Raw genomic sequence first — 25941 nt, 5'->3', positions numbered from 1 at the left:
GCTTATGGAACATTAATCTTCTGATCCAGAGGATACTGTGCTACCAAATAAGCCACACTGGCACTAGTTACATCCTTTTGACTCATGTTATTTTTTGGACTCTGAACTATTTGTTTTTTTTGTTGCACGGATTGTAAACTTGTTGATGGCATGTTCTGTCAATTCCTCACCCTTTGGGCTACTTTCTCACAATCAACTGGAAATCAATCAAAGCGGCAATTGGATTTATTTGATGATTCCACCTTTTGCTGTCGGGATAAAGATACAAAAGTCTGAAGTCACGTACCAACTGACTCAAGAACAGCTTCTTCCCTGCTGCTGTCAGACATTTGAATGGATCTACCTCACATTAAATTGATCTTTCTCTACACCCTAGCTATGACTGTAACACTACATTCTGCACTCTCTCCTTTCCTTCTCTGTGAACGGTATGCTTTGTCTGTATAGCGCGCAAGAAATAATACTTTTCATTGTACACTAATACATGTGATAATAGTAGATCAAATCAATTGGCCTTGGCGCAACTCTTTCTAATGCTTTGGGGGTTGAGTTTCGGTTCTATAAACAGCAAACAGTAAACTTTGTTCAAATTGTGCTCGAAACGGAGCTGCTTTTTCAGTCTGAACACCGATACTTATTTGCATAATCATGAATTTAAAACTCAGAATCTGCATTTTTCTCCACGTGTCTATCCTTTAACTTTGTAAAGAAGATTTTATTTTATAGGGCAGCACAGTGCCAGGGACCTGGGTTCGATTCCCGGCTTGGGTTACTGTCTGTGTGGAGTTTGCACGTTCTCCCGTGTCGGCGTGAGTTTCCTCCGGGTGCTCCGGTTTCCTCCCACAGTCCAAAGATGTGCAGGTTAGGTGCATTGACCAAATTGCCCCTCAGTGTCAGGGGAATTAGCAGGGTAAATATGTGGGGTTACAGGGATGGGGCCTGAGTGGGATTGTTGGTGCAGGCTCAATGGGCCAAATGGCCTCCTTCTGCACTGTAGGGATTCTATGATTTTAAGTCCACATCCCAACTGTCATCCATTTTGTTTGCTGTTGGTGTGATTCCATTTTTAAACTCATCTTCTGAACTCAAGCGTGGTAAAATGTCAGTTTGAGACGATAAGGTCAAAATTCATTAACTTCTTTGTGCGCCAACAACTCATTTCCCCTCTGATGAAAATCTCTTTTAGCTGTTGTGTTTCAAGGATGTCATTGAGATTCACTGATGTTCTCACACAGAAAGGTTTGGTATTCCTGTTTGGTTTGATCTTTGGGTGTTTTAGGATCCTGCAGTTTCTCCTGATCCCGTTTCAGTTCATTCTTTCTCAGCAACTTCAACTGCTTCCTCATTCTGGGCTTCGATTTTTCTTTCCAACACTTCCACACAAAGCCTTCCACACAATTCACCGACCACGCCACCCCAATTCTCGCGGGGTTAGAATTGGTCTTTTGCGAACTGTCCACTGGAATCCGGCTGCAGTACGGTCCTGTGTCTCACCATTGGAATCCAATGTCCACTGCCACTCACCCTCCTGGATTCAATTTGCAATCTCGGTTATTTCTGTTGAAAATGACTTTGTGATTCTGTAGGCACTTCCGTTGCTTCTGGAATGTCCATTACTGATGAGGATACACCAGTATTGTAACCTGGATCTGTTCTTTAATAACTGGATTTCAGTTAGGTAAGGGATTTGTATTCGCAGGAACAACTTTGGAACTGTGACACTTCCGTCCAAGGTTGTGCAAACACTATACTGCCCACTCTATCATTGTCCAATAGAGAATCTAGAATCATACAGTGCAGAAGAGGCCCTTCAGCCCATCGAGTCTGCACCAATACACGAGAAACACCTGACCTCCCATCTAGTCCCATTTACCAGCACTTGGTCCATAGCCTTGAATGTTATGATGTGCCAAGTGCTCAAATCTACATTTGTAATTCGGAAAAATGCAAGGCCCCTTCGTCAGAGCAGAGTTTCGATTTACTTTAGGCAATGGGTAAGGCACACCCTTCCCATCAACACTTTGGAGGAAAACATTCGCATTCAGCAAACTCTCTGGAGAAAGTTCCCAATGCATTGCCAGCAAAACGGGTCGGTGGTGACGTTCACGAGGGGTCATAGGTTCAAGGTGAAGGGGGGGAGGTTTAACACAGATATCAGAAGGACATATTTTACACAGAGGGTCGTGGGGGCCTGGAATGTGTTGCCGGGCAAGGTGGTGGAGGCGGACACACTGGGAACGTTTAAGACTTATCTAGACAGCTATATGAACGGAGTGGGAATGGAGGAATACAAAAGAGTGGTCTAGTTTGGACTAGGGAGCGGCGCGGGCTAATTGTTCTTTGTTTCTCGTTTCAAGGCTTCATTCTATGATCATCTTGCTGGTGCCAGTACGAGCGAGACTGCGGATAGTTGGGAACCTGTCTCGGGGGCAGGGAATTCAGATGGTGTTCGTAAAGCAGAAGTGGAAATGAATAGGGTTGGGAAGCATTTTCTGATCAGGGCCAGTGTGATCTCCTGGACTCGTTTCGATCGCCTCAGGGGATCGGAGAGGAATTTCCCAGATTTTTTTTTCCCCATATTGGCCCTGGGGTTTTCACTCTGGGTTTTCGCCTCTCCCTGGAGATCACATGGTCTGGAATGGGGGGGTGGGGGTGAGTTAATAGGTTGTGATGAACAAAGCATCGTAGCTGTGAGGGACAGCTCGGTGGATAGGATATTAGGATGTAGATAGGCTGGAAAATTGGGCGGGGATCCTGGATTCAGGATTCAATCCTGGACCGGGGAGCGGCGCGGGCTTGGAGGGCCGAAGGGCCTGTTCCTGTGCTGTATTGTTCTTTGTTCAAAAAACTCAGAGCTGGACCAGTATCTCTCCGTGCACTTTCTTCAACAAAACTGGAGTGACTTCCCCTTCCAATATACATCCCTTATAAACATTTTCAGTTTTATCTATTCCTACTGTAAATACATTTGATGCAACGGGTTTCTCACAAATATCACTTTCTGGTGCAGCTTTCCCTGTGGAAATTCCTGTCACTTGCACCAGTGCCACTGTTTAAATATCCACTCCCTTTTCTTGTGCTGTTTTTTCTGAGGACTCCAGAAGTGTTCCCATTACTGCCACCAGTTTACCATTCAGTTTCCAACAATGGGCTTGGAGATGCCCTTTCTTATGGTAATTAAAGCATATTGGCTTCTTCACAAGACTTTTATCACCTATGCTCTCATTTCTATTGGCTAGAACAACTCCTGCCTTTTACCTAAAACTAGACTCTTTTTCATTCATGCAGCTTCCCTGTAGATTTACAGGGAGATCTGCTGTCCCCTAGCTGCTCATGTGATAGCAAAAACAAGGCGGTAGAAGGCAGATTATTACCAAAATGTCTGTAAATTGGGAGAGGGGAGTGTGCAGCGGGACCTGGGTGTCCTTATGCACCAGTCTCTGAAGGTCAGCATGCAAGTACAGCAGGCAGTAAAGAAGGCAAATGATATGTTGGCCTTCATTGCGAGAGGTTTCGAGTACAGGAGCAGGGAAGTATTGTTGCAATTATAGAGGGCCTTGGTGAGGCCACACCGAGAATATTGTGTGCAGTTTTAATCTCCTTTTCTGAGGAAGGATGTTCTTGCTCTCGAGGGAGTGCAGCAAAGGTTTACCAGGCTGATTCCAGGGATGGTGGGACTGATGTATGAGGAGAGATTGACTAGGTTAGGGTTGTTTTCGCTGGAGTTCAGACGAATGAGGGAGGATCTCATAGGCATTTCTTCACCCAAAGAAAGGTGAGCCTGTGGAATTCATTACCACAGGAAGTAGCTGCTGCCAAAACATTGAATGTATGCAAGAGGCGGCTGGATGTAGCATTTTGCCGAATGGGATCAAAGGTTATGGGGAGAAAGCAGGATTAGGCTATTGAGTTGGACGATCAGCCATGATCGTGATGAATGGTGTAGCAGGCTCAACGGGCCAAATGGCCTCCTCCTGCTCCTACCTTCTATGTTTCTATGATAGGTCGTACCCATCAGCCAAATTGCTGCTTCCCATATCTTAGAGATCTTGCAGTCTTCCACACTGATCGAACCTCTATTGAGATGCCATTTTGAAAATTTTCCAGCATCATTGACTCCCTCACCCTCTCACAATTTCGTTCCAACTTCAGTGATCAAAACCAGCGGCCCCACAACATTTCTTTCTCTCTAACAAATTCTAAATATGTTTCTCTTGGTCTTTTCTTTAAAGTCTGAAATTTCAACTGATATGCTTCAGGGACAAACTCATAAACGTTAAAACTGCAGTTTTAACTATCTCCTGACCACAGAATTGTTATGCCGCAGAAAGAGGTCATGTGACCCATTGGCCCTGATTTTACCGGCGTGACCGCCCAAAACCAGGACGGGTGAGGCTCGCAGAACGGCATTCCCCATTGGCCTCGCGCGGCCGTGCCGGTAAAATCAGGGGCATTGTGTCTGCACCAGATCTGAAGATTGTTCTTTGGAAAGGTTAGTTACGAGATAGTTTTGGTAACAAAGAGCAGTGATTGATTTAAATCAGAGCAGCACAAAATCAGCGAACATAATTCTTCCAGCCACCCATATCAGCTTGTTGGAAATTTACCCTCCGCACCTGGCCGGTTACGTGGGTGGTGCTTGCTTTGGGAAGGGGGATTTTTGAAACAGAGTAAAAGATCGTGGGAAAGATTGAAAACAGATTTGGCTGCAAGTCATGTTTTAAAAGTCCCTAACCGTCAGCATTGATTGGGCCAATCCTGCCAGATTGTGCCAATGTAACTCACGGAAACTCAGCCTCATTATTTTTAAATTCGGAAGCCCGACTTTGGGGCAAGCGGTGGTTTAAATTACCTCAGAAATGTTTTTATTGCTGGGCCCAATTCCTGTGCGTTCCTTCCATCAACCAACCACCAAAGAATTGTGGGTGAATCCCGGATGCAATGGAAAAATATCCTGCAGGTTAAATTGACTTCCTGACCTGGAGAGAGATTGAAAATAAAGTTTAATACTCGTGATCTGATAAACATACCAACCAAACAAAAAGGGAAGAAACTTTACTTTCCCATGTTTACCAGTGATCTCCATTTGTAAGCAAAGATCATTTTTGAATATTGGTCGTAATGCGACATTTAAAATCTTAGAATGACAGAATCCCTACAGTACAGAAGGAGACCATTAGGCCCATCGAGGCTGCACTGATGATAATCTGACCCAGACCCTATCTCCCACGTAGGGGTAGCATGATGGCACAGTGGTTAGCACTGCTGCCTCACAGCGCCAGGGACCCGGGTTCGATTCTCTGCTCGGGTCACTGTCTGTGTGGAGTCTGCACATTTTTCTCGTGTCTGCGTGGGTTTCCTCCGGGTGCTCCGGTTTCCTCCCACAGTCTGAAAGACGTGCTGGTTAGGTGCGTTGGCCATGCTAAATTCACCGTATACCCGAACAAGCGCCGGAGTGTGGCGATTCGGGGATTTTCACAATAACTTCATTGCAGCGTTAATGTAAGCCTACTTGTGACACGAATAAATAAACAAACATGTTTACCTCGCTAATCTTCCAGACACTAGGGGGCAATTTACCATGGCCAATCCACCTAACCTGCACATCTTTGGACTGTGGGAGGAACCAGAGCGCCTGGAGGAAACCCACGCAGACACGGGGAGAATGTGCAAACTCCACACAGACAGTGACCCAAGGCTGGAATTGAACCCATGTCCCTGGCGCTGAGAGGCAGCAGTGCTAACCACTGTGCCGCAATGTCAATCATGTCACAATTTCCATGAAATTACTTAGCGGCCCATTCATCAAAAGACGCATTAAAAGTTCTGCATGTGTCAGACACTTTCATTCCACATAGATAACATCCTTTTGACACAGTCTTGTTTGTGCTTTCTTTTTAACAGTACCGCATTGTGAAATGTTATCTCGACACATACACAATACAGTTACAGACTCTAACCACCGGGGGAGGTGTGGTGCACATTTCGGAAATCTCACAATCGAGTCGCCATTTTGTACGAGCGTGACCATTGCCGATTTACCATTATTTAAATTCTCTCATTCTACCAAATTTAGCAAAAGCCAAACAGAAACTGACTCACCATATTCCACTTCAATCTGCTGGTCAGATTTTGGCTGAACCAAAACTGGCGGCTTCGGGTCATGCTGGCTAGCTGTGGTAAAACAAAACCTCACATCAGGACAACCAGTCCAGGGCTTTGGGCTCCAGAATGAAATTATGCACGAGGTCAAAAGAATATTTTACCACAAAGCGAGACCGCAACTGTTCTGGTCAGATTGTATTGTCGATCTCTTTGTGCCATTGTTACGATGCAGGTGTACTCTCCGATATGGTATTCTCTTACAATGTAGAAAAACAGTTTACCCTCATTCTCTTTCAATGTGTCCATGTCTCTCCCAACTCTTTGACCCCGCTAAGTAGAGAAGGAAGAATGAGATCAATGCAATTAGCAACATATCTATATCTATTCCTTTCCGCCCATAACCCTTCAAATCGCAAAACTGAATCATTGAATCAGAAAATAGCTACAAAAGCAGCTTTCTTTGAATCACCTAATTTGGAACCTCTACCATCTAGGTTGGCAAGGACAGCAGGCACAAAGAAATACCCACCACCTCCAAGTTCCACCACTCCCCCACCCCCAAGTCAGACACACCATCCTGAATGTATTGAATGAATGCATTCAAGAGGCAGCTGGATATAGCACTTGGGGCGAATGGGATCAAAGGTTATGAGGAGAAAGTAGGATTTGCTATCGAGTTGGATAATCAGCCATGATTGTAATAAATGGCAGAGCAGACTTGATCGGCCAAGTGGCCTCCTCCTGCTTCTATCTTCTATGTTTCTATAACTGGAAATATAATTGCTGGCTCCTTCACTGTCGCTGCGTCATAATCCTTAACTCTATCCCTAACAGCACTGTGGATGTACCTACACCACATAGACTGTGACCATTCAAGATGGTGGCTCAACACCACCTTCTCAAGGGCGATTGGTATTTTTTGTCTTGGTAATTCGCTGAACTCCACCGTAGATCATCGCCATATCCCTTCATTACAGAGAGACAATTGGCTTTCTAGCTCGAGAGGCACGGCTCCATATCAAACATGGGACAAGGCAAGGAGACAGGCCTCCATGGAGTACCAGAACCGATAGGAGGATTGACCCTGCAAGACTGGCATCATTCCACATCACTCGCAAGCCCACTGAGCTAACCGACACACACAATGCCAATTAAGGATGGGCAATAAAAGATGGCCTTGCCAACAAATCTCACAACTCACAAATAAATTAAAGGAAATCTCGTGAATAATATTTTTTAGAGAATGCTTCAGCCCCACATAAACTGAAAGAGATGGTCAAGAACAGGGGTAGAATCTGAATACAAGAATCTGCTCACTAGAATAAACAGAAAAATGGAAATTAAGTAGAGACCAGTTAAAATAAATGGACAGAATCGATGGTTTGGGAATGGGACTAAAGCCACTGACTTCAGTCATCCGAATATCTAGTTGGAGGAAATTTCTGTTCATGTAGGATGGGAATATCAGAAAACTTGTGCAGCAAATTGGAGTCAGTGGAGGTGGCTGAGAGAGCCGGCAGTGAGGTAGAGCAGGGTGTTACCACCATGTGATGGAAAGAAATTGGAGTCTTGACCGTCACGGCAGCACAGTGGTTAACACTGCTGCCTCACAGCACCAAGGACCCGGATTCAATTCTGGCTCGGGTCACTGTCTGTGCAGAGTCTGCACGTTCTCCCCATGTCTGCGTGGGTTTCCTCTGGGTGCCCCGGTTTCCTCCCACAGTCCAAAGACGTGCTGGTTAGGTGCATTGGCCATGCTAAATTCTCCCTCAGTGTACCCGAGCAGGTGCCGGAGTGTGGCGACTGGGGGATTTTCACAGTAACTTCATTGCAGTGTTAATGTAACGCTTGTGACACTAATAAATAAACTTTAAGACCTTTGAAAGAAACCATTATCCATAGCTCCAGACTGCAACATGCATGGAAAAGGTGGCAGCTCTAATTCCCGGGTGAACTGTAAAACGCATGTACATCCCATACCTGACACTTGACTTTGTTCTGGCCATCAGAACGTGCCCCGTACCAGGCAACTGTGGAACTGATGGAGGAGTTGGAGAACTCAACAGCGTTTGGACAGCTCAAGTTTCTGGTTTCTCCAAGAATGAACTCGACAGGAAAGACCATTTCCTTACTGCTGTTACAAACATTGAGTCCTTTCTCAACAACAAGTAGAGGTATTGCCGCTTTGAGGCAATATGTAGTGTTCCTGGAATAAACACAGGGTAATATTCCATTCAATGCAGCCCAGGCAAAACTTACTTTTATGCCCCTCATTTTGCAACCATTTCTACAGGAGGTTTATCACCATGACAGTGCCCTACACCCACAGCATTCACCCAACTTTAATCTTTATACTTGCTGTGTATTTGCAGAATTCCTTGGTTTTTATTTCAGATTTGCTCACCATTTAAGAGTGGCACAGTGATTAGCACTACATCCTCACAGCACCAGGGATCCAGGTTCAATTCTGGCCTTGGGTGACTGTCTGTGTGGAGTTTGCACATTCTCCCCGTGGCTGCGTGGGTTTCCTCCGGGTGCTCCGGTTTCCTCTCACAGTCCCACATTCTGAAAGACGTGCTGGTTAGGTGCATTGACCCGAACAGGTGCCAGAATGTGGAAACTAGGGGAATTTCACAGTAACTTCATTGCAGTGTTAATGTAAGCCTTACTTGTGATTAATAAATAAACTTTTAAAAAACTTTCTTGTGGGGCATTCTAGAATGTCTTAGGATAAGGGGCGGAAAATTTAAAACAGAGTTGAGGAGAAACTACTTCTCCCAAAGGGTTATGGATCTGTGGAATTCGCTATCCCAAAGTGCGGTGGATGCTGGGACAGTGAGTAAATTTAAGGAGGAGTTAGACAGATTTTTAATTGGCAATGGGTTGAATGGAAGAAGGCAGGAAAATGGGGTTGAGGAGCATATCAGCCATGATCGAATGGAACTGCAGACTTCATGGGCCGAATGGCCTAATTCTGCACCTATACCTTCTGAACTTATGATTCCTGATGAGAGAGAGGGTGTCTCTACCCTGCGCCAGTTTAATATCATGGCCACAGAACAGTTGAAATAAGATGGTAAATTTTATTTTACTCTTGCTGTTGTGTAAGTTGCTCCTCCCAGTGCATGCCCAACCCTCTGCCCTAGTTCAGCATCAGCAATGCAAATCCAACTCATACCATTTCAAACCACAGAATTGCATCAGAAGTGATCAAAACAGCTGAAAGCTGGTGCACACGCTTCCAGTCCTCTGACGTTGTGGCCTACTTACATCTTAAAGAACTTCCTGTCCAAACCCCTCACAATTGAGACAAGAATCGATAGGGAGAAAGGGTTTCCATCTGCAGGGGAGGCACGGAAATTAGTGGAAGAACCGCAAGTGAGAAAGGGGCACAGAGGTATTATGATCGGGAACACACTGCCTGAAAGAGCAGCGGAAGTAGATTCAGTCATGACTTTCAAAAGAGAATTAATGGCAACTCTCTGTAGATTGACTAGCACTGCTGCCTCACGGCTCCAGGGACCTGAGTTCGATTCCGGCTTGGGTGACCGTCTGTGCGGAGTCTGCACATTCTCCCCCTGTCAGTGTGGGTTTCCTCCGGGTGCTCCGGTTTCCTCCCACAGTCCAAAGATGTGCAGGTTAGGTGAATTGGCCGTGCTAAATGCATGGATTTGTGGGGATAGGGTGGCGGGGAGGGCCTTAGTGGAATGCTCTTCGGATTAGATGCGGGTTAGGTTGATTAGCCATGATAAATTGCTCCTTATTGTCCTGGGATGCGTAGGTTAGAGGGATTAGCGGGGTAAATATGTGAGGTGACAGGGATAGGGCCTGGGTGGGATTGTTGTTGGTACAGACTCAATGGGTTGAATGGCCTCCCTCTGCACTGTAAGGATTCTGTGATTCTATGAATCAGTGGGACTGGGACTGATCAGATTTCTCTTTCCAAAGAGGCACCATTTCCATTGCAAACCTATGTAAAAACAGCTTCAAATTAAACAAGTACCTCAGCACGCAGGTGTAGCGGCCAGAATCATTGGCAAACACTGGCCAAAACCACAGCACGCCCTCCTTGTTTGTGATTCGGTTCTCTGCTCGGTGAAAGCCAACAGGCTGTTCGAGGTCTCCATTTTGTCTGGTCCTATACCACACCGGCGTCAGTCCTGAGCCAGGGACCATGCTGTTGTCGAATTTGATGTATGTCAGGAAGAGAGGGCAGCTTATCCTCGCTGGCTCCCCGGTGTAGGCCTTCACTGTGTTGTCCACCCCCCAGTCCACACATTGCTCTGCGACAAACAAAAGGAGAATGGAAAGGGAAGACATGGAAGGTTGCTGACGACAACTGATGACGTAGATAAATTCCCCAAGACACGTCAGAGGAGACCCCAGGATGGCTGACAAAAAGCTGAACCCATAAGTCAGTCGGCTTTAAGGAGGAAATGAACTTGATGCTTTAATGATAGAAATGGAAAGTTGGGTTTGTGCGTACATGTGAGGGCGGCACGGTGACACAGTGGTTAGCATTGCTGCCTCACAGCGCCAGGGACTTGGGCTCAATTACCGGCTTGGGTCTGTGTGGAGTTTGCACATTCTCCACGTGTCTGCGTGGGTTTCCTCCAGGTGCTCCGGTTTCCTCCCACAGTCCAAAGTATATGCAGGTTAGGTGGATTGGCCATGCAACAGTTGCCTCCCCCTTTCCTCTGGCGCAACTCCAGGAACTTACAACAATGTGGGAATGTCCATCTCAACACATTTCAAAACCTTTGGAAGCAGAGACACTTGTGCAGAAAACACAGCACAGCAAGATCCCACAGACAACAATGTGAGGATAGCCAGATCATCTGTTTGAGTGGCTGCTGCTGGGGGGATAAATGGGATCTATTGTGGCCACATGAGGTGGATAAGCATATTCATTGCTCCAGTGGTGGGATTCAAACCTATGACTCTCAGACACAAGGAAACCAAGGACACACTGATTGGGCCAAATGAACACAACATTCCAACCAGAGAACAGGAACAGGCAGCTCTTCTTGGTCAATATAGGCCCATTGATAGGCTCAAGCTTCAGGCTCAGATTCCAGTTCTGAAGAACAAACAGGAGAGCCAGCACAAGTATGATGGGCTAAATGGCCTCCCTTGGGCTTTAGGGTGAAATCATTCTGCAATAAAGTAATTCAGAAAGAAGGATGAATACTATAAATGCACTTTGTTATTCAGGGTTTTTAAAAAATCACTGTGATCCACTCACCAGATTCACTATGTATTTCTGTTGCAGCAATATAGGCCAATATCCACAGGACAAGGGCTGAGAGAGACCAAGGCATTCTGGAACAAAGCATAAATAAGCGTCATCATCTTTCTCATTGTCACCCAAGACAGATCTGGGGCTCATCAAGCTGAGGGGGGCTTTAGCACAAATTGTTACAGACAGGGGAGAGGAATGTCTAGGTGGGGGCAACATCCACTTCTATAGTTAAGAAAGCTCACCAATGCCTCTACTTTCTCTGAAGACTAAGGAAATTTGGCATGTCAGCTACGACTTTCACCAACTTTTACAGATGCACCATAGAAAGCATTCTTTCTGGTTGTATCACAGCTTGGTATGGCTCCTGCTCTGCCCAAGACCGCAAGAAACTACAAAAGGTTGTGAATATAGCCCAGTCCATCACGCAAACTAGCCTCCCATCCATTGAACAAAGAACAGTACAGCACAGGAAACAGGCCCTTCGGCCCTCCAAGCCTGTGCCGCTCCTTGGTCCAACTAGACCAATCGCTTGTATCCCTCCATTCCCAGGCTGCTCATGTGACTATCCAGGTAAGTCATAAACGATGTCAGCGTGCCTGCCTCCAACACCCTACTTGGCAGCGCATTCCAGGCCCCCACCACCCTCTGTGTAAAAAACGTCCCTCTGATATCTGAGTTATACTTCGCCCCTCTCACCTTGAGCCCGTGACCTCTCGTGATCGTCACCTCCGACCTGGGAAAAAGCTTCCCACTGTTCACCCTATCTATACCCTTCATAATCTTGTACACTCTTGACTCTGTCTACACTTCCCACTGCCTCGGCAAAGCAGCCAGCATAATTAAGGACCCCACGCACCCCGGACATTCTCTCTTCCCCTTTCTTCTGTCGGGAAAAAGATACAAAAGTCTGAGGTCACGTACCAACCGACTCAAGAACAGCTTCTTCCCTGCTGCTGTCAGACATTTGAAAGGACTTACCTTGCATTAAGTTGATCTTTCTCTGCACCCTAGATATGACAGTAACACTATATTCTGCACTCTCTCGTTTCCTTCTCTATGAACAGTATGCTTTGTCTGTATAGCACACAAGAAACAATACTTTTCACTGTATGCTAATACATGTGACATAGAACATAGAACAGTACAGCACAGAACAGGCCCTTCGGCCCACGATGTTGTGCCGAGCTTTATCTGAAACCAAGATCAAGCTATCCCACTCCCTATCATCCTGGTGTGCTCCATGTGCCTATCCAATAACCGCTTAAATGTTCCTCAAGTGTCTGACTCCACTATCACTGCAGGCAGTCCATTCCACACCCCAACCACTCTCTGCGTAAAGAACCTACCTCTGACAATAATAAATCAAATGAAACTTCTTGAATGACTGAAGGCAGCATGTCTTATAAAAAAAAGTGTCCTAAACTCCGAGAGCTGCAAATGTCACAAAGAGATAAATGTCAGATTTCGTCATAAGTTTTAAAGATAAATGATGATGATTCAACGCTCGAGTATATGACCAATCACACCCACTTACAGATTCATACAGGCACACACACATCCATACACAGATACACACCCACACGCAGCACGCACACACATCCATACACAGATACACATCCACACGCAGCACGCACACACAGATACACACACAGCACACATACACAGATACACACCCACACACGCACGCGCACACACAGAGTCAAGAAAACACCGTGATTACAAGATGTAATCGCATTTAGGTTTTAAGAGTTCTTTGTCACATTAGCCTTTCCCTCGGGTAACACCTTGAAAGAATAGAGGCCTTTCATCAGTCCACTGAATAAAAAGTCTGGTGATTTTAGGACGACGGATTCACTGCCGCTTATTGCTTGCACACGCAGATTTGTCTTGTCCTATTGCAGTCACGGTGCAGAGTCATTTAGGGAAACTCTGATCTGGTTGTAGAGAGGTTAAGGTCAACCTAATGCCTCCACCTACTCGTGTTGGGTGGATTTTGTGCTCTCACTGGTCTAGAAGTTTCTCTGTCAGTCTGCTCCAGAAAAGTGACTTAGTAAATGTCCTCATCAGAAAGCTGGTTTCTGTTATGAGACCAGAGGATTACTTTCCACTGTTGTCACAAAAGGTTTCTGCTGGCTAGGCCAATGTGAAATAATAGGGTCCACGTTGTCGCCTATTCACATACCATTGTAATAAAATCGGATTTATTCACACCCATTATCTAGATTTCAAAATCTGGAGACGAAAGATCTGTAAGCAATATTTTGAAACTAGTCTTTTTCATTATTTGTAAATGGGCAGCTATTAACCGATGGAAAGGTCTTTAATGACTTGTCAAAGATATGTTGAGATTGATTGTTTGCATTTTAATGACTTTGTCGAGACTTGTCCAGATATGAAGATTAACCCAGATCTTGGCAAGAAAGAAAAGGTCACCTGACCTCACAACTCCATTTTGTTTTAGTCTATAATGCTTTGAGCATGACAGAAGGAACCAAAGGCTTTCTCTTTCCAGGCCCTCAGGATTAGCACCAGGTACTTCACAGTTACAGTTTCAGGCAGGAGACTATCTTCAGCCCATCGAGCTGACCTATCCCCAGTATTCCTGGATTCGTATCTGACTTCTTTGGAACTGGAAGAAGTGTCATATTGGACTCAGTGATAACCCTCTCTCCACAGACACAGCCAAAGCCGCTGAGTTTATCCAGCATTTTCTGTTTTTGGTTCCGATTGCAGCATCTGCAGTATTTTGTTTTTAAACAGGCCCGGGTTGCTTGCACAATTCAGGCCTCTCACTCCACACCAAATCTCAACAAGACGTAATTCAGAAGCAATCTCTTCTCCCCCACTCACTCCCATCAGCTTACTTTCCAAACCTTTCTCCTCATCAAGGCAATGGAGGTCCGTGCCGAGGAACAGAACATTTCAATTCCAGGCACAAGGTAGCGGTCTCAAGCAATCCCAGGTCCATTACAGAATCATGTTCCCTCTGCTCAGTCCTGTCAAATCCTCCCAGGACAGATACAGAACACTGCTCACTCCAAACTGTCCCAAACACTCCCCGGAGATAAAGAGCACAGGTTGGACTTTTTACATGAATGTTTGTCAGGTGGGCACAACTGGCAAGATCACCACATGTTGCCCATCCTGAAATGCACTCAAGAAGATGCTAAACCACTCCATTTGTGTGGTGGAGGTAAATCTGCTGTGCTGTTGGGAAGGGAGTTCCAGGCTTTTGAGCCAGTGACGCTGATGTAGTTCTAGGATCAGGATTTTCCATTATATACTCTTAGATCAGTTACGGAGAAAACTTTCCTCATAACATCTGATCAAACACTCCCAGGACAGGGATAGGTGGCACAGTGGTTAGCACTGCTGCCTTACAGCACCAGGGGCCCGGGTTCGATTCCCGGCTTGGGTCACTGTCTGTGTGGAGTTTGTACATTCTCCCTCTGTCTGCGTGGGTTTCCTCCGGGTGCTCCGGTTTCTTCCCACAATCTGAAAGGCGTGCTGGTTAGTGCATTGACCCGAACAGGCGTCGGAGTGTGGTGACTAGGGTAATTTCACAGTAACTTCATTACAATGTTAATGTAAGCCTTACTTGTGACTAATAAATAAACTTTAAACTTTATAGCATGGGGTTAGATACAGAGTAAATCTCCCTCTACACTGTCCCCATCAAACACTCCCAGGACAGGTACAGCACGGGGTTAGATACAGAGTAAATCTCCCTCTACACTGTCCCCATCAAACACTCCCAGGACAGGTACAGCACGGGGTTAGATACAGAGTAAATCTCCCTCTACACTGTCCCCATCAAACACTCCCAGGACAGGTACAGCACGGGGTTAGATACAGAGTAAATCTCCCTCTACACTGTCCCCATCAAACACTCCCAGGACAGGTACAGCACGGGGTTAGATACAGAGTAAAGCTCCTTCTACACTGTCCCCATCAAACACTCCCAGGACAGGTACAGCACAGGGTTAGATAAAGAGTAGAGAAAGTATCACTGTGTATCTAAACATTATTCATCCCAGAAAAGCTGAACTGCGCCAACCTGTACTCAATAACATCGGGAGCCAGTAAAACCAGTTGGGTAATTGTCTGATGTGCAGGATCACTATGGAGAAATGTCAGACTTTTCATTCATTAAAAAGGAGGCAAACAATGGGGAGAAACGGAAGGAAGAATTATATTGATATTGAGCACATTTCACCAGCCTCTGAGATCCGCAAACTATTTACAGACAGTTCAGAACTTTGCAGAAATGCAGTGACTGTTATAATTCACGGAATGTGGCAACCGATTTATATACAGAGAGTTCACACAGGATGCAATGAGATATGATCATGTTACCTCCAGTTACCTCAGTGATTTGGTTAAGTGATAAATATTGATCAGAACATCTATATTCTTTTTGGCCTGGGGTCAGTAGAATGCATTAACATCTATCGGGTGGCACAGTGGCAAGCACTGCTGCCTCACAACTCCAGGGACCTGGGTTTGATTCCGGCCTCGGGTGATTGCGTGGAGTTTGCACATTCTCCCCGTGTCTATGTGGGTTTCCTCCAGGTGCTCCGGTCTCCTCCCACTGTCCAAAGATGTGTGGGTTCGGTGAATTAGCCAAGCTAAATTGTCCATTAGTGTCAGGGGGATTAGCAAGGTAAATACGTGAGATGACAGGGATAGGGTCTGGGTGGGATTGTTGTCAGTGGAGACTAAATGGATCCAATGGCTTCCTTCTGAATTGTTGGGATTATTCTATGGAAATGGACAGTTCAGTTTAACATAGGATAGTGCAATCCTCCAACAATGCAGGAGTGTGTCAGTGCTGCACTCAGGAGTGCCAGTCCAGGTTCTTGTGTTCACATCTCTGGAGCTGGGATTTGGACGCAGAGCCTCTGACGCAGAGCTGGTGATGTGGCCCACTAAGCCAACATGACAATTAAGAGTTAAAGGTCAAACTACTGATGGCGCCGAGGTCTTTGCTTGAATGAAAAACTGAAGAGAGCAATGCCACAGATAGATTTCCCGTTTGGTCAGATATCAATCATACCCACCTGGGCTTCTCCCCGGCAAGAACATTGTCACTTACATTTCCAATTTCAAAGAAAAATACATCTTATCTTCACAACGGGACTTCTGACTGATTGAGATGTCAGAGGGGCCAATAAAAACTTTAGTTACCACTCAGGTGTCCAAGCAATGAATTATCCCCAGAGTTGCTGACACAAGGCACCTTATCGATCAGGACTGAGTCCTAAATCACTCTGACAGGAAGCAGCTTCTTCCAGAGTCAGTGAACAGTATCTGGCACGAAACCTCGAGAAAACCTTCGCTGACAATTCACTGAGCTTTTGCTCAGGAGAAACTGGAGATTTTAGAAATGGAAATCAGTTATGTGGAGAGGCAAGGGTTGTTCTCCTTAGACCAGAGAAGATAAAGAGCAGATTTGAAAGAGGTTTTCCAGGTCAGGAAGGATTTTGATGAGTAAATAAAGTCACCGAGTTGTCTTTGGCAGGAGGGCGAGTAACCAGAGGTCTCAGATTTCAGATCCCAGCTCCTGGTGTCTCTCCCCAACCCCAGATGCCTCACCCCACCCCAAAAACTCACACCCAGGTCCTGTTCCTTGGGACCTCTTTCACCCCTACCCGCACTGTGACTTCCCACCAATACCCACTGGCCCTCCGACATACCCCACTGGTGATCTTTTCCTAGTAAGAGTTTTAACAAAACCAGGTTAAAGTCCAACAGGTTTATTTGGTAGCAAATGCCATTAGCTTTCGGAGCGCTGCTCCTTCGTCAGATGGAGTGGATATCTGCTCTCAAACAGGGCATACAGAGACACAAAATCAAGTTACAGAATACTGATTAGAATGCGAATCTCTACAGCCAACCAGGTCTTAAAGATACAGACAATGTGAGTGGAGGGAGCATTAAGCACAGGTTAAAGAGATGTGTATTGTCTCCAGACAGAATGCTCCCTCCACTCACATTGTCTGTATCTTTAAGACCTGGTTGGTTGTAGAGATTTGCATTCTAATCAGTATTCTGTAACTTGATTTTGTGTCTCTGTATGCCCTGTTTGAGAGCAGATTTCCACTCCATCTGATGAAGGAGCAGCGCTCCGAAAGCTAATGGCATTTGCTACCAAATAAACCTGTTGGACTTTAACCTGGTGTTGTTAAAACTCTTACTGTGTTTACCCCAGTCCAGCTCCACATCATGACTACCATCGATCTTTTCCTACCCAGCCTCAGTCAACACCCCAGCTCATGGACCTCTTTTGCTCACACTCCCCATCCCACTCCACATGGGATCTCTCCCCTTACACTCCCAGCCCAATGGGATCTCTCCCCCGTGCTCCCAGCCCAATGGGATCTCTCCCCCACACTCCCAGTCCAATGGGATCTCTCCCTACGCTCCCAGCCCAATGGGATCTCTCCCTTACACTCCCAGCCTCCAAGGAGCAGCATCGGACATGATCAGGACAGAGGGAGGAATTTGAAAAGAAACACAAAATTAATCCAACTGAGTGGTTTGGGTGATATATTAAACTATGAGAAAGGAGACCAAATATTGTGTGAATGGCAGAGGAACACGAAGATTAAACTGCAGTCCGTGACTCACTGGTCTTGTAAATTCCACATGCCAAAGAAATCCTGATTCATCACTGAGCCGTGAGGGAAACTGGAAGCAAATCTGATGCAATAATGATGATTGTTCTGTCTGGATGGGAGGGATGTGGGAACACATAAAACAACATCCCATTCACCTCCACAACATCACCGGGCTTCTCACTGTCCCTCTACTGCTCAGCATGTCCAGGGATATACCAGATATCAGCAGAACTGGGATACAACCATTTGCATTTATATAGCACCTTTAATGTCATAAAACATCTGGAGACACTTCACAAGGGCATTACCAATCAAAACTTGATACTGAACCAAAGCAGATGACATCAGGAACCAAAAGTTTGGACTAAGATGTAGATTTTAAGATGCATCACAAAGGATAAAAAATAAAGCTTCGAAAGTTTATTTATTAGTGTCACAAGTAGGCTTACATTAACACTGCAATGAAGTTACTGTGAAAATCCCCTAGGTGCCATACTTCGGTGCCTGTTTGGGTACGCTGAGGGAAAATTTAGCACGGCCAATGCACCTAACCAGCATGTCTATGGGAGGAAACCAGAGCACCCAGAGGAAACCCACGCAGACATGGGGAGAATGTGCAGACTCCGCACAGACAGTGACCCAAGCTGGGAATCAAACCTGGATCCCTGGCACTATGAGGCAGCAGCGCTAACAACTGTGCCACCCTTGAGATGAGAGAGGTATAGAATTGGGAAGGTGTAGGGAGGGAGTTAGAGAGCTTCGAGCCTAGGCAGCTGAAGGCACAGCTGGCATTGGTGGAGTAATGAAAATTGATGACAGATATGCAAAAAACCAGAATGTGAGGAGAACAGAGATCCCGATGGAATATCTTGGGCTGGAGGAGGTTACCGACATAGGAAGCAGGGAGGCTATGGAGGGATTTGAGGTTTTGCCAGAACAGGTGAGCGGGCACAGAGTGATGGGTGAACACAGTTCGGTGCGATTTAGGATACAGGCAACAGAGTTTTAGATGAACTGAAGGTTGCGGAGTGGAAACTAAGTGGGCAAATAGGAGAGCTACAGAACAGAAACAAACTTAATAGATGAGATTCGACACAATGGAACCTTTCCCCACCACTCCTCCCTCAAACTTCAGCATCTTCAACTTAGGGCGGCAGGGTAGCACAGTGATTAGCACTGCTGCCTCACAGTGCCAGGGACCTGGGTTCGATTCCAGCCTCGGGCCACTGTCTATGTGGAGTTTGCACATTCTCCACGTGTCTGCGTGGGTTTCCTCCGAGTGCTCCGGTTTCCTCCCACAGTCCAAAGATGTGCAGGCGAGGTTGATTGGCCATGCTAAATTAACCATAGTGTCAGGAGATTAGCAGGGTAAATATGTGGGGTTACAGGAATAGGCCTGGGTGAGATTGTGGTCGGTGCAGACTTGATGGGCTGAATGGCCTCCTCCTGCACTGTCGGGATTCTATGGTATGATTCTATGACGTAGCAAATTGACCCAGTCTGTCATTTAAATTTAAAATTGTTATTCAGTGCATTGGATGTTTGAGGGCATGCTACAACTGGCCTAGCATCCAGCCCCAAAGCTTCACATCTGAATGTGGAACTCATTACCACACAAGCTGAGACAAATAGCTTAGGTATTTCAAAAGGGATCTGGACAAGTACCTGAGAGAATGGAATAGAAAGCTATGTTGAAATGCTGAGATGGGGTAGCAGGAGATGGAATGAGAGCAGACTCCAGTGAAGTATAAATACCAGAACAAACTAACCGGGTTGCGTGATCCATTTCTCAGCGACACACTGCCCTCAGGCAACATTATCCAAAAACAGATCAGTTTGCACATGTACACTGATGACACCTTGTTCTGCCTTAACACCGACTCTTGACTCTGCTGTGCTAATTATCTGGCTGCTGATCCAACATGCAATACTGGATAAGCAGAAATTTCCTATAAGTAAATATTGGGAAGACCAAAAGTTTCCTGCAGTCTCTGCATGATTGGTACAACATCCATTACCTTAAACATTCACTCCCTGCACCACCAGTGGACAGTGACAGCGATACATACCATTTACAAGATTCCTTCAATACCATCTTCCAAATCCACAATCTCTGCCACCTCGAAGGACAAGGGCAACAGACGCATGGAAACACCACCACCTGGAAGCTCCTCTCCAAGTTACACACCATCCTGACTTGTAACTATAATCAGCGTTCCTTCACTGTCACAGGGTGTAAATCTTGGAACTCCCTCCTGGCTGGACCTGTACCACATGGACTGCAGCAGTCCAAGAAGGTGGCTTCACAAGGGCAGTTAGGAATGGGCAACAAATGCTGATGTTACCAGTGACAAAGTCCCACATGGCAGGTTGGTTAAGAAGGTTAAGGCTCATGGGATACAAGGAGAAGTGGCTAGATGGGTGGAGAACTGGCTTGGCCATAGGAGACAGAGGGTAGTGGTCGAAGGGTCTTTTTCCGGCTGGAGGTCTGTGACCAGTGGTGTTCCGCAGGGCTCTGTACTGGGGCCTCTGCTATTTGTGATATAAATAAATGATTTGGAAGAAGGTGTAACTGGTGTAATCAGCAAGTTTGCGGATGACACGAAGATGGCTGGACTTGCGGATAGCGAAGAGCATTGTCGGGCAATACAGCAGGATATAGATAGGCTGGAAAATTGGGCGGAGAGGTGGCAGATGGAGTTTAATCCGGATAAATGCGAAGTGATGCATTTTGGAAGAAATAATGTAGGGAGGAGTTATACAATAAATGGCAGAGTCATCAGGAGTATAGAAACACAGAGGGACCTAGGTGTGCAAGTCCACAAATCCTTGAAGGTGGCAACACAGGTGGAGAAGGTGGTGAAGAAGGCATATGGTATGCTTGCCTTTATAGGACGGGGTATAGAGTATAAAAGCTGGAGTCTGATGATGCAGCTGTATAGAACGCTGGTTAGGCCACATTTGGAGTACTGCGTCCAGTTCTGGTCGCCGCACTACCAGAAGGACGTGGAGGCGTTAGAGAGAGTGCAGAGAAGGTTTACCAGGATGTTGCCTGGTATGGAGGGTCTTAGCTATGAGGAGAGATTGGGTAAACTGGGGTTGTTCTCCCTGGAAAGACGGAGAATGAGGGGAGATCTAATAGAGGTGTACAAGATTATGAAGGGTATAGATAGGGTGAACAGTGGGAAGCTTTTTCCCAGGTCAGAGGTGACGATCACGAGGGGTCACGGGCTCAAGGTGAGAGGGGCGAAGTATAACTCAGATATCAGAGGGATGTTTTTTTACACAGAGGGTGGTGGGGGCCTGGAATGCGCTGCCAAGTAGGGTGGTGGAGGCAGACACGCTGACATCGTTTAAGATTTACCTGGATAGTCACATGAGCAGCCTGGGAATGGAGGGATACAAACGATTGGTCTAGTTGGACCAAGGAGCGGCACAGGCTTGGAGGGCCGAAGGGCCTGTTTCCTGTGCTGTACTATTCTTTGTTCTTTGTTCCACCAACAAAAAGTAAAGAACAACTCTGCTCCCTTACCACTCAGTCCACCCTTCCCTCTGACATCCGTCTGAGGCTGAACCAGACTGGTCAAAACCTTGGTGTCATAGTTGACCCTGAGACGAGCTTCCAATGTCATCACGAAGACTACCTCCATTACGCTGCCTTATCTCACCCGCTGCTGAAACCCTATCCATGTTTTGTTAACACTAGACTATTCCAATACTCTCCTGGGTGACCTCGCAAATGATACCCTCCATAAACAGGAGCTCGTCCATTCTCCTCGCACCCCCACGATTGCTGATACACTGGTTCCCAGATAAACAAGACCTTGATTTAAAATTCTCATCCTTGTCTCCATGGTCTTGCCCTTCCTGATCTCTGTAACCTCACAACCCTCCAGGATATCTGTACTCCTTCAATTCTGGCCTCTTGATTTAAGCTCTTTGCTTTGCACCTCTTTGCTTTGCTTTCCACCTTTATGAAGCTCCTTAAAACCAAACTCTTTGACCAAGCGTTTGGTCATTTCTGTCCTATTATCTCCTTATGTGGTTCAGTGTTGTAGGTTGTTTACTGACACTCTTGTCAAGCATCTTGGGGCATTTTGCTACATTAAAGTTGCTGTACAATATACCTTGCTTAAAGTTTATAGTGTATTTATTAGTGTCACAAGTAGGCTTACATTAACACTGCAATGAAGGTACTGTGAAAATCCTCTAGTCGCCACACTCCGGCGCCTGTTCGGGTACACTGAGGGAGAATTTAGCACGGCCAATGCATCTAACCAGCACATCTTTCGGACTGTGGGAGGAAACCGGAGCACCCGGAGGAAACCCATGCAGGCATGGGGAGAATGTGCAAAATCCACACAGACAGTGACCCAAGCCGGGAATTGAACCCGGGTCCCTGGCGCTGCGAAGCATCAGTGCTAACCACTGTGCCACCGTGCTGCCACCTTTGCTGTTTCAAAACCGAAAAATTCTGGTACAAGGAAAGCAGATCAAAATGAAAAACAGCTCCAGGATATTCAGACAGGCTTACAGGATTCACAGAGGAATCATCACTGCCCCCACAATTCCGTCATTATCTGCCAACACACTCATCCCCATGATCAGCCCTCTCCATCCATCAAATGGAAAATAAACAAACTCTCTCATCTCACTGGCTGGTTCTCTCGTCAATCAAAGAGCTTTTCCCTCCGCCTCAGCCCAGGATCTCTGCCAGCTAAAGAATTTTTAAAAATGTTTCAAGAGAAGAACAATTTTTTTAATGATGATGAGGTCAGACCAGTGACCTGCAAATTAATCCCTAATCCTGGGAGAATCCAGGGAAATCCAGGGTTAGCACTGCTGCCTCACAGCGCCAGGGACCTGGATTCAATTATGGCCTCGGGTCACTGTCTGTGTGGAGTTTGCACGTTCTCCCCGTGTCTGTGTGGGTTTCCTCCGGGTGCTCCAGTTTCCTCCCACAGTCCAAAAGATGTGCAGGTTAGGTTGATTGGCCAGGATAAATTGACCCTAATGGCAGGGGGATTAGCAAGGTAAATGTGTGGGGCTGTGGGAATAGGGCCTGTGTGGCATTGTGGTCAGTGCAGACTCGATGGGCCGAATGGCTTCCTTCTGCACTGTAGGGATTCTATGAATCATATTTAAAAGCTGGATGGTTGCGGACTTTGGATCAGAAAACTGAGGGCTGGATCTAGTGAAGTTCCTGGAAATGGAACCTGAGTAACTTACTCCCTAACTTCCCAAATCCTGACCATCATCTACAAGGCACAAGTCAGGAGTGTGATGGAATACTCCCCACTTGCCTGGATGGCTGCAGCTCCAACAACACTCAAGAAGCTCAACATCATCCAGGACAAAGCAGCCCCACTTGATTGGCATCCCATCCACCACCTTCACCATCCACTCCCTCCACCACTGACACACAGTGGCAGCCATGTGGACCATCTACAAGATGCACTGCAGGAACTCACCAACGCTCCTTTGATAGCACCTTCCAAACCCACGGCCACTACCATCTAGAAGGCCAAGGGCAGCGGATTTTTAAAAATTCATTTGTGGGACCTGGGCGTCGCTGGCTGGCCAGCATTTATTGTCCATCCCTAGTTGCCCGAGGGCAGTTGAGAGTCAACCACATTGCTGTGGCTCTGGAGTCACATGTAGGCCTGACCAGGTAAGGACGGCAGATTTCCTTCCCTAAAGGACATTAGTGAGCCAGATGGGTTTTTCTGACAATCAATAATGGTTTCATGGTCATCAATAGATTCTTAATTCCAGATATTTTTAGTGATTTCAAATTCCACCATCTGCCGTGGCGGGATTCGAACCCGCGTCCCCAGAATATTAGCTGAGTTTCTGGATTTTTAGTCTAGTGATAATACCACTAGGTCATTGCCTCTCCACCGATACCTGGGAACATCATCACCTGGAGGTTCCCCTCCAATTCACTCACCACCCTGATTTGGAAATATATCATTCCTTCACTGTCACTGGGTCAACATCTTGGAATGCCCTCCCTAACAGCACTGTGGAAGTACCTATACGATGTGGAGATGCCGGCGTTGGACTGGGGTAAACACAGTAAGAGTTTTAACAACACCAGGTTAAAGTCCAACAGGTTTATTTGGTAGCAAATAAACCTGTTGGACTTTAACCTGGTGTTGTTAAAACTCTTACTGTGAAGTACCTACACCACATGGAGTGCGGCGGTTCAAGAAGGCAGCTCACCACCACCTTCTCAAGGGGCAATTAAGGATGGGCAATAAATGCTGGTCTAAGCCAGTGACGCCCACATCCGATGAATGAATAAAAAAGGCATACACAAATATCCACCCCCTTCCCCTTTAGTGACAGCAAGATGTGTTACTGACAGTATGACAGACACATTCTGTTCCTACCTGTTCTCAGTAACAAGTTGTATCGCAGCTGCTGTGTCGGTAACACTCTCTCCCACTCCAGCCTCACTCACTCATTCCGCTGCTCCAGCTCCACTCCCCCCTCAGCCTTTCCCCTCTCTCAGTCACTTCCTCCTCTCAGCCTTTCCCTATATCCAAAAATCTATGTTCCTCTTCCTCCTCACCTCCATTTTCTGTTCATCTCTTACTTTCTATCTGTTTCTCAGTCTCTGCCTCTCTTGTTCTCTCTCTTCCTATACAGTTCTCTCTCTCTCCCTCTCTTTCCGTCTGTCTGACAATCTTTGTCTCACTCCCTCTCTCCGTCTGTCTGCCAATCTTTGTCTCACTCCCTCTCTCCCCCCCCCCCCCCCCCCGTCTGTCTCTCTCTATCCCCCTCCCTGCTCTCCGTCCCCCTGTCTATATCTGTCTCATTCTGTGTATCTCTCTGTCGGTCTATCTCTCTCCCTGCCCGTTTACCTGCTTGTCTCTCACTCTGTCTCACTTTCTCAATGACGTGGCTTTCTCAATGTCACCCTCGCTCTCCCAGTCAGACTGTTTCTCACTGTCTCTCATTTCCACTCTGTCCGTCTCACATTCTCTCTCTGTGTCTCTCACTCAGTCAGACTCTCTCTCTCTCTCTCAGTCTCTCTTCCTAGCTGCTCCTTGAGCGGAAACGGACCAGCTTCCTTCCCATGTTGCTGAAACTGACCCGCGTTAACCCGGGAGGGTGGAAATTGACAAACATTGCGGTGGGAGCAGCAGCCGGGAGAGGAATGTTTCCCTTCCTCTGTCCTTGCTGTAAGAGCAGTAAGAAGTTTAACAACACCAGGTCCTTTAACCTGGTGTTGTTAAACTTCTTACTGTGTTTACCCCAGTCCAACGCCGGCATCTCCACATCATGACTTACTGTGAGAGCCCAGGAGTGGGGAATCTTCCCCAGTTAGCAGCAATCCCAATCTACACACAGCCCCCTACAGCCGGTTTAAATGGAGCTTTCTTCCGGAGAGAGAAACAGGCCGACTTTCTGTTCAAAACATGCATCGAATCATTGAGTGAGACAGAGCTCTCTCTGTCTGAGTCTCTCTCCCTCAGTCTCCCTCTATCAATCTCTCTCAGATTCACTCTCTCCGTCTCTCTCTCCCTCTGTCAATCTCTTTCTAACTCACTCTCTCTCTCTCTGAATATTTCTCCCTGTTTCTCATTCTCTCTTCCTCAGTCTCAGTCTCACTGAGTCTGTCTCACTCACTCTTTCTCAGTCTTTCTATCCCTCAGTTTCTCTCTCCCAGTCTCTGAGTCTCACTTTCTCCCTCTCGCTGAGTCTCCTTCAGTTTCTCTCTCATTCTCTCTCGCTCACTTTCCCTTTGTGTGTGTGTCTCTCTCCCTCAGTCTCTCTCTCTCTCTCTCCCCCTCAGTCTCTCTTTTTCTCCCTTAGTTTCTCAGTCTCTCTCTCTCTCTCTCCCTCAGTCTCTGTCTCTCTCTCTCCCTCAGTCTCTGTCTCTCTCTCTCTCCCTCAGTCTCTGTCTCTCTCTCTCCCTCAGTCTCTGTCTCTCCCTCAGTCTCTGTCTCACTTTCTCTCCCTCAG

At 46.5% G+C, this 25941-nt stretch overlaps 1 protein-coding gene across 1 annotated transcript in view; it reads right to left on the bottom strand.

The window, feature by feature from the left end:
• LOC144482718 (interleukin-1 receptor accessory protein-like) overlaps nt 1-25013 on the bottom strand; it is a 35827-nt gene extending 10814 nt beyond the window's left edge. The window contains exons 1-7 of the mRNA XM_078201561.1: nt 24363-25013; nt 11351-11427; nt 10109-10388; nt 8086-8311; nt 6267-6435; nt 6103-6174; nt 4853-4979 (exon numbers count right to left, since the gene is read on the bottom strand). Coding sequence (XP_078057687.1) covers nt 4853-4979; nt 6103-6174; nt 6267-6435; nt 8086-8311; nt 10109-10388; nt 11351-11426 — 950 coding nt within the window. The 5' untranslated portion in view covers nt 11427; nt 24363-25013. The remainder of the gene's footprint in view (nt 1-4852; nt 4980-6102; nt 6175-6266; nt 6436-8085; nt 8312-10108; nt 10389-11350; nt 11428-24362) is intronic.
• Nucleotides 25014-25941: the final 928 nt, after the last annotated feature.

The sequence above is a fragment of the Mustelus asterias genome, chromosome 3, assembly GCF_964213995.1.
Source record: "Mustelus asterias chromosome 3, sMusAst1.hap1.1, whole genome shotgun sequence".
In the NCBI taxonomy this organism is placed as follows: Eukaryota; Metazoa; Chordata; class Chondrichthyes; order Carcharhiniformes; family Triakidae; genus Mustelus; species Mustelus asterias.
Note: the sequence above shows the minus strand (reverse complement) of the source record. Positions and strands in the feature narration are given on the sequence as shown.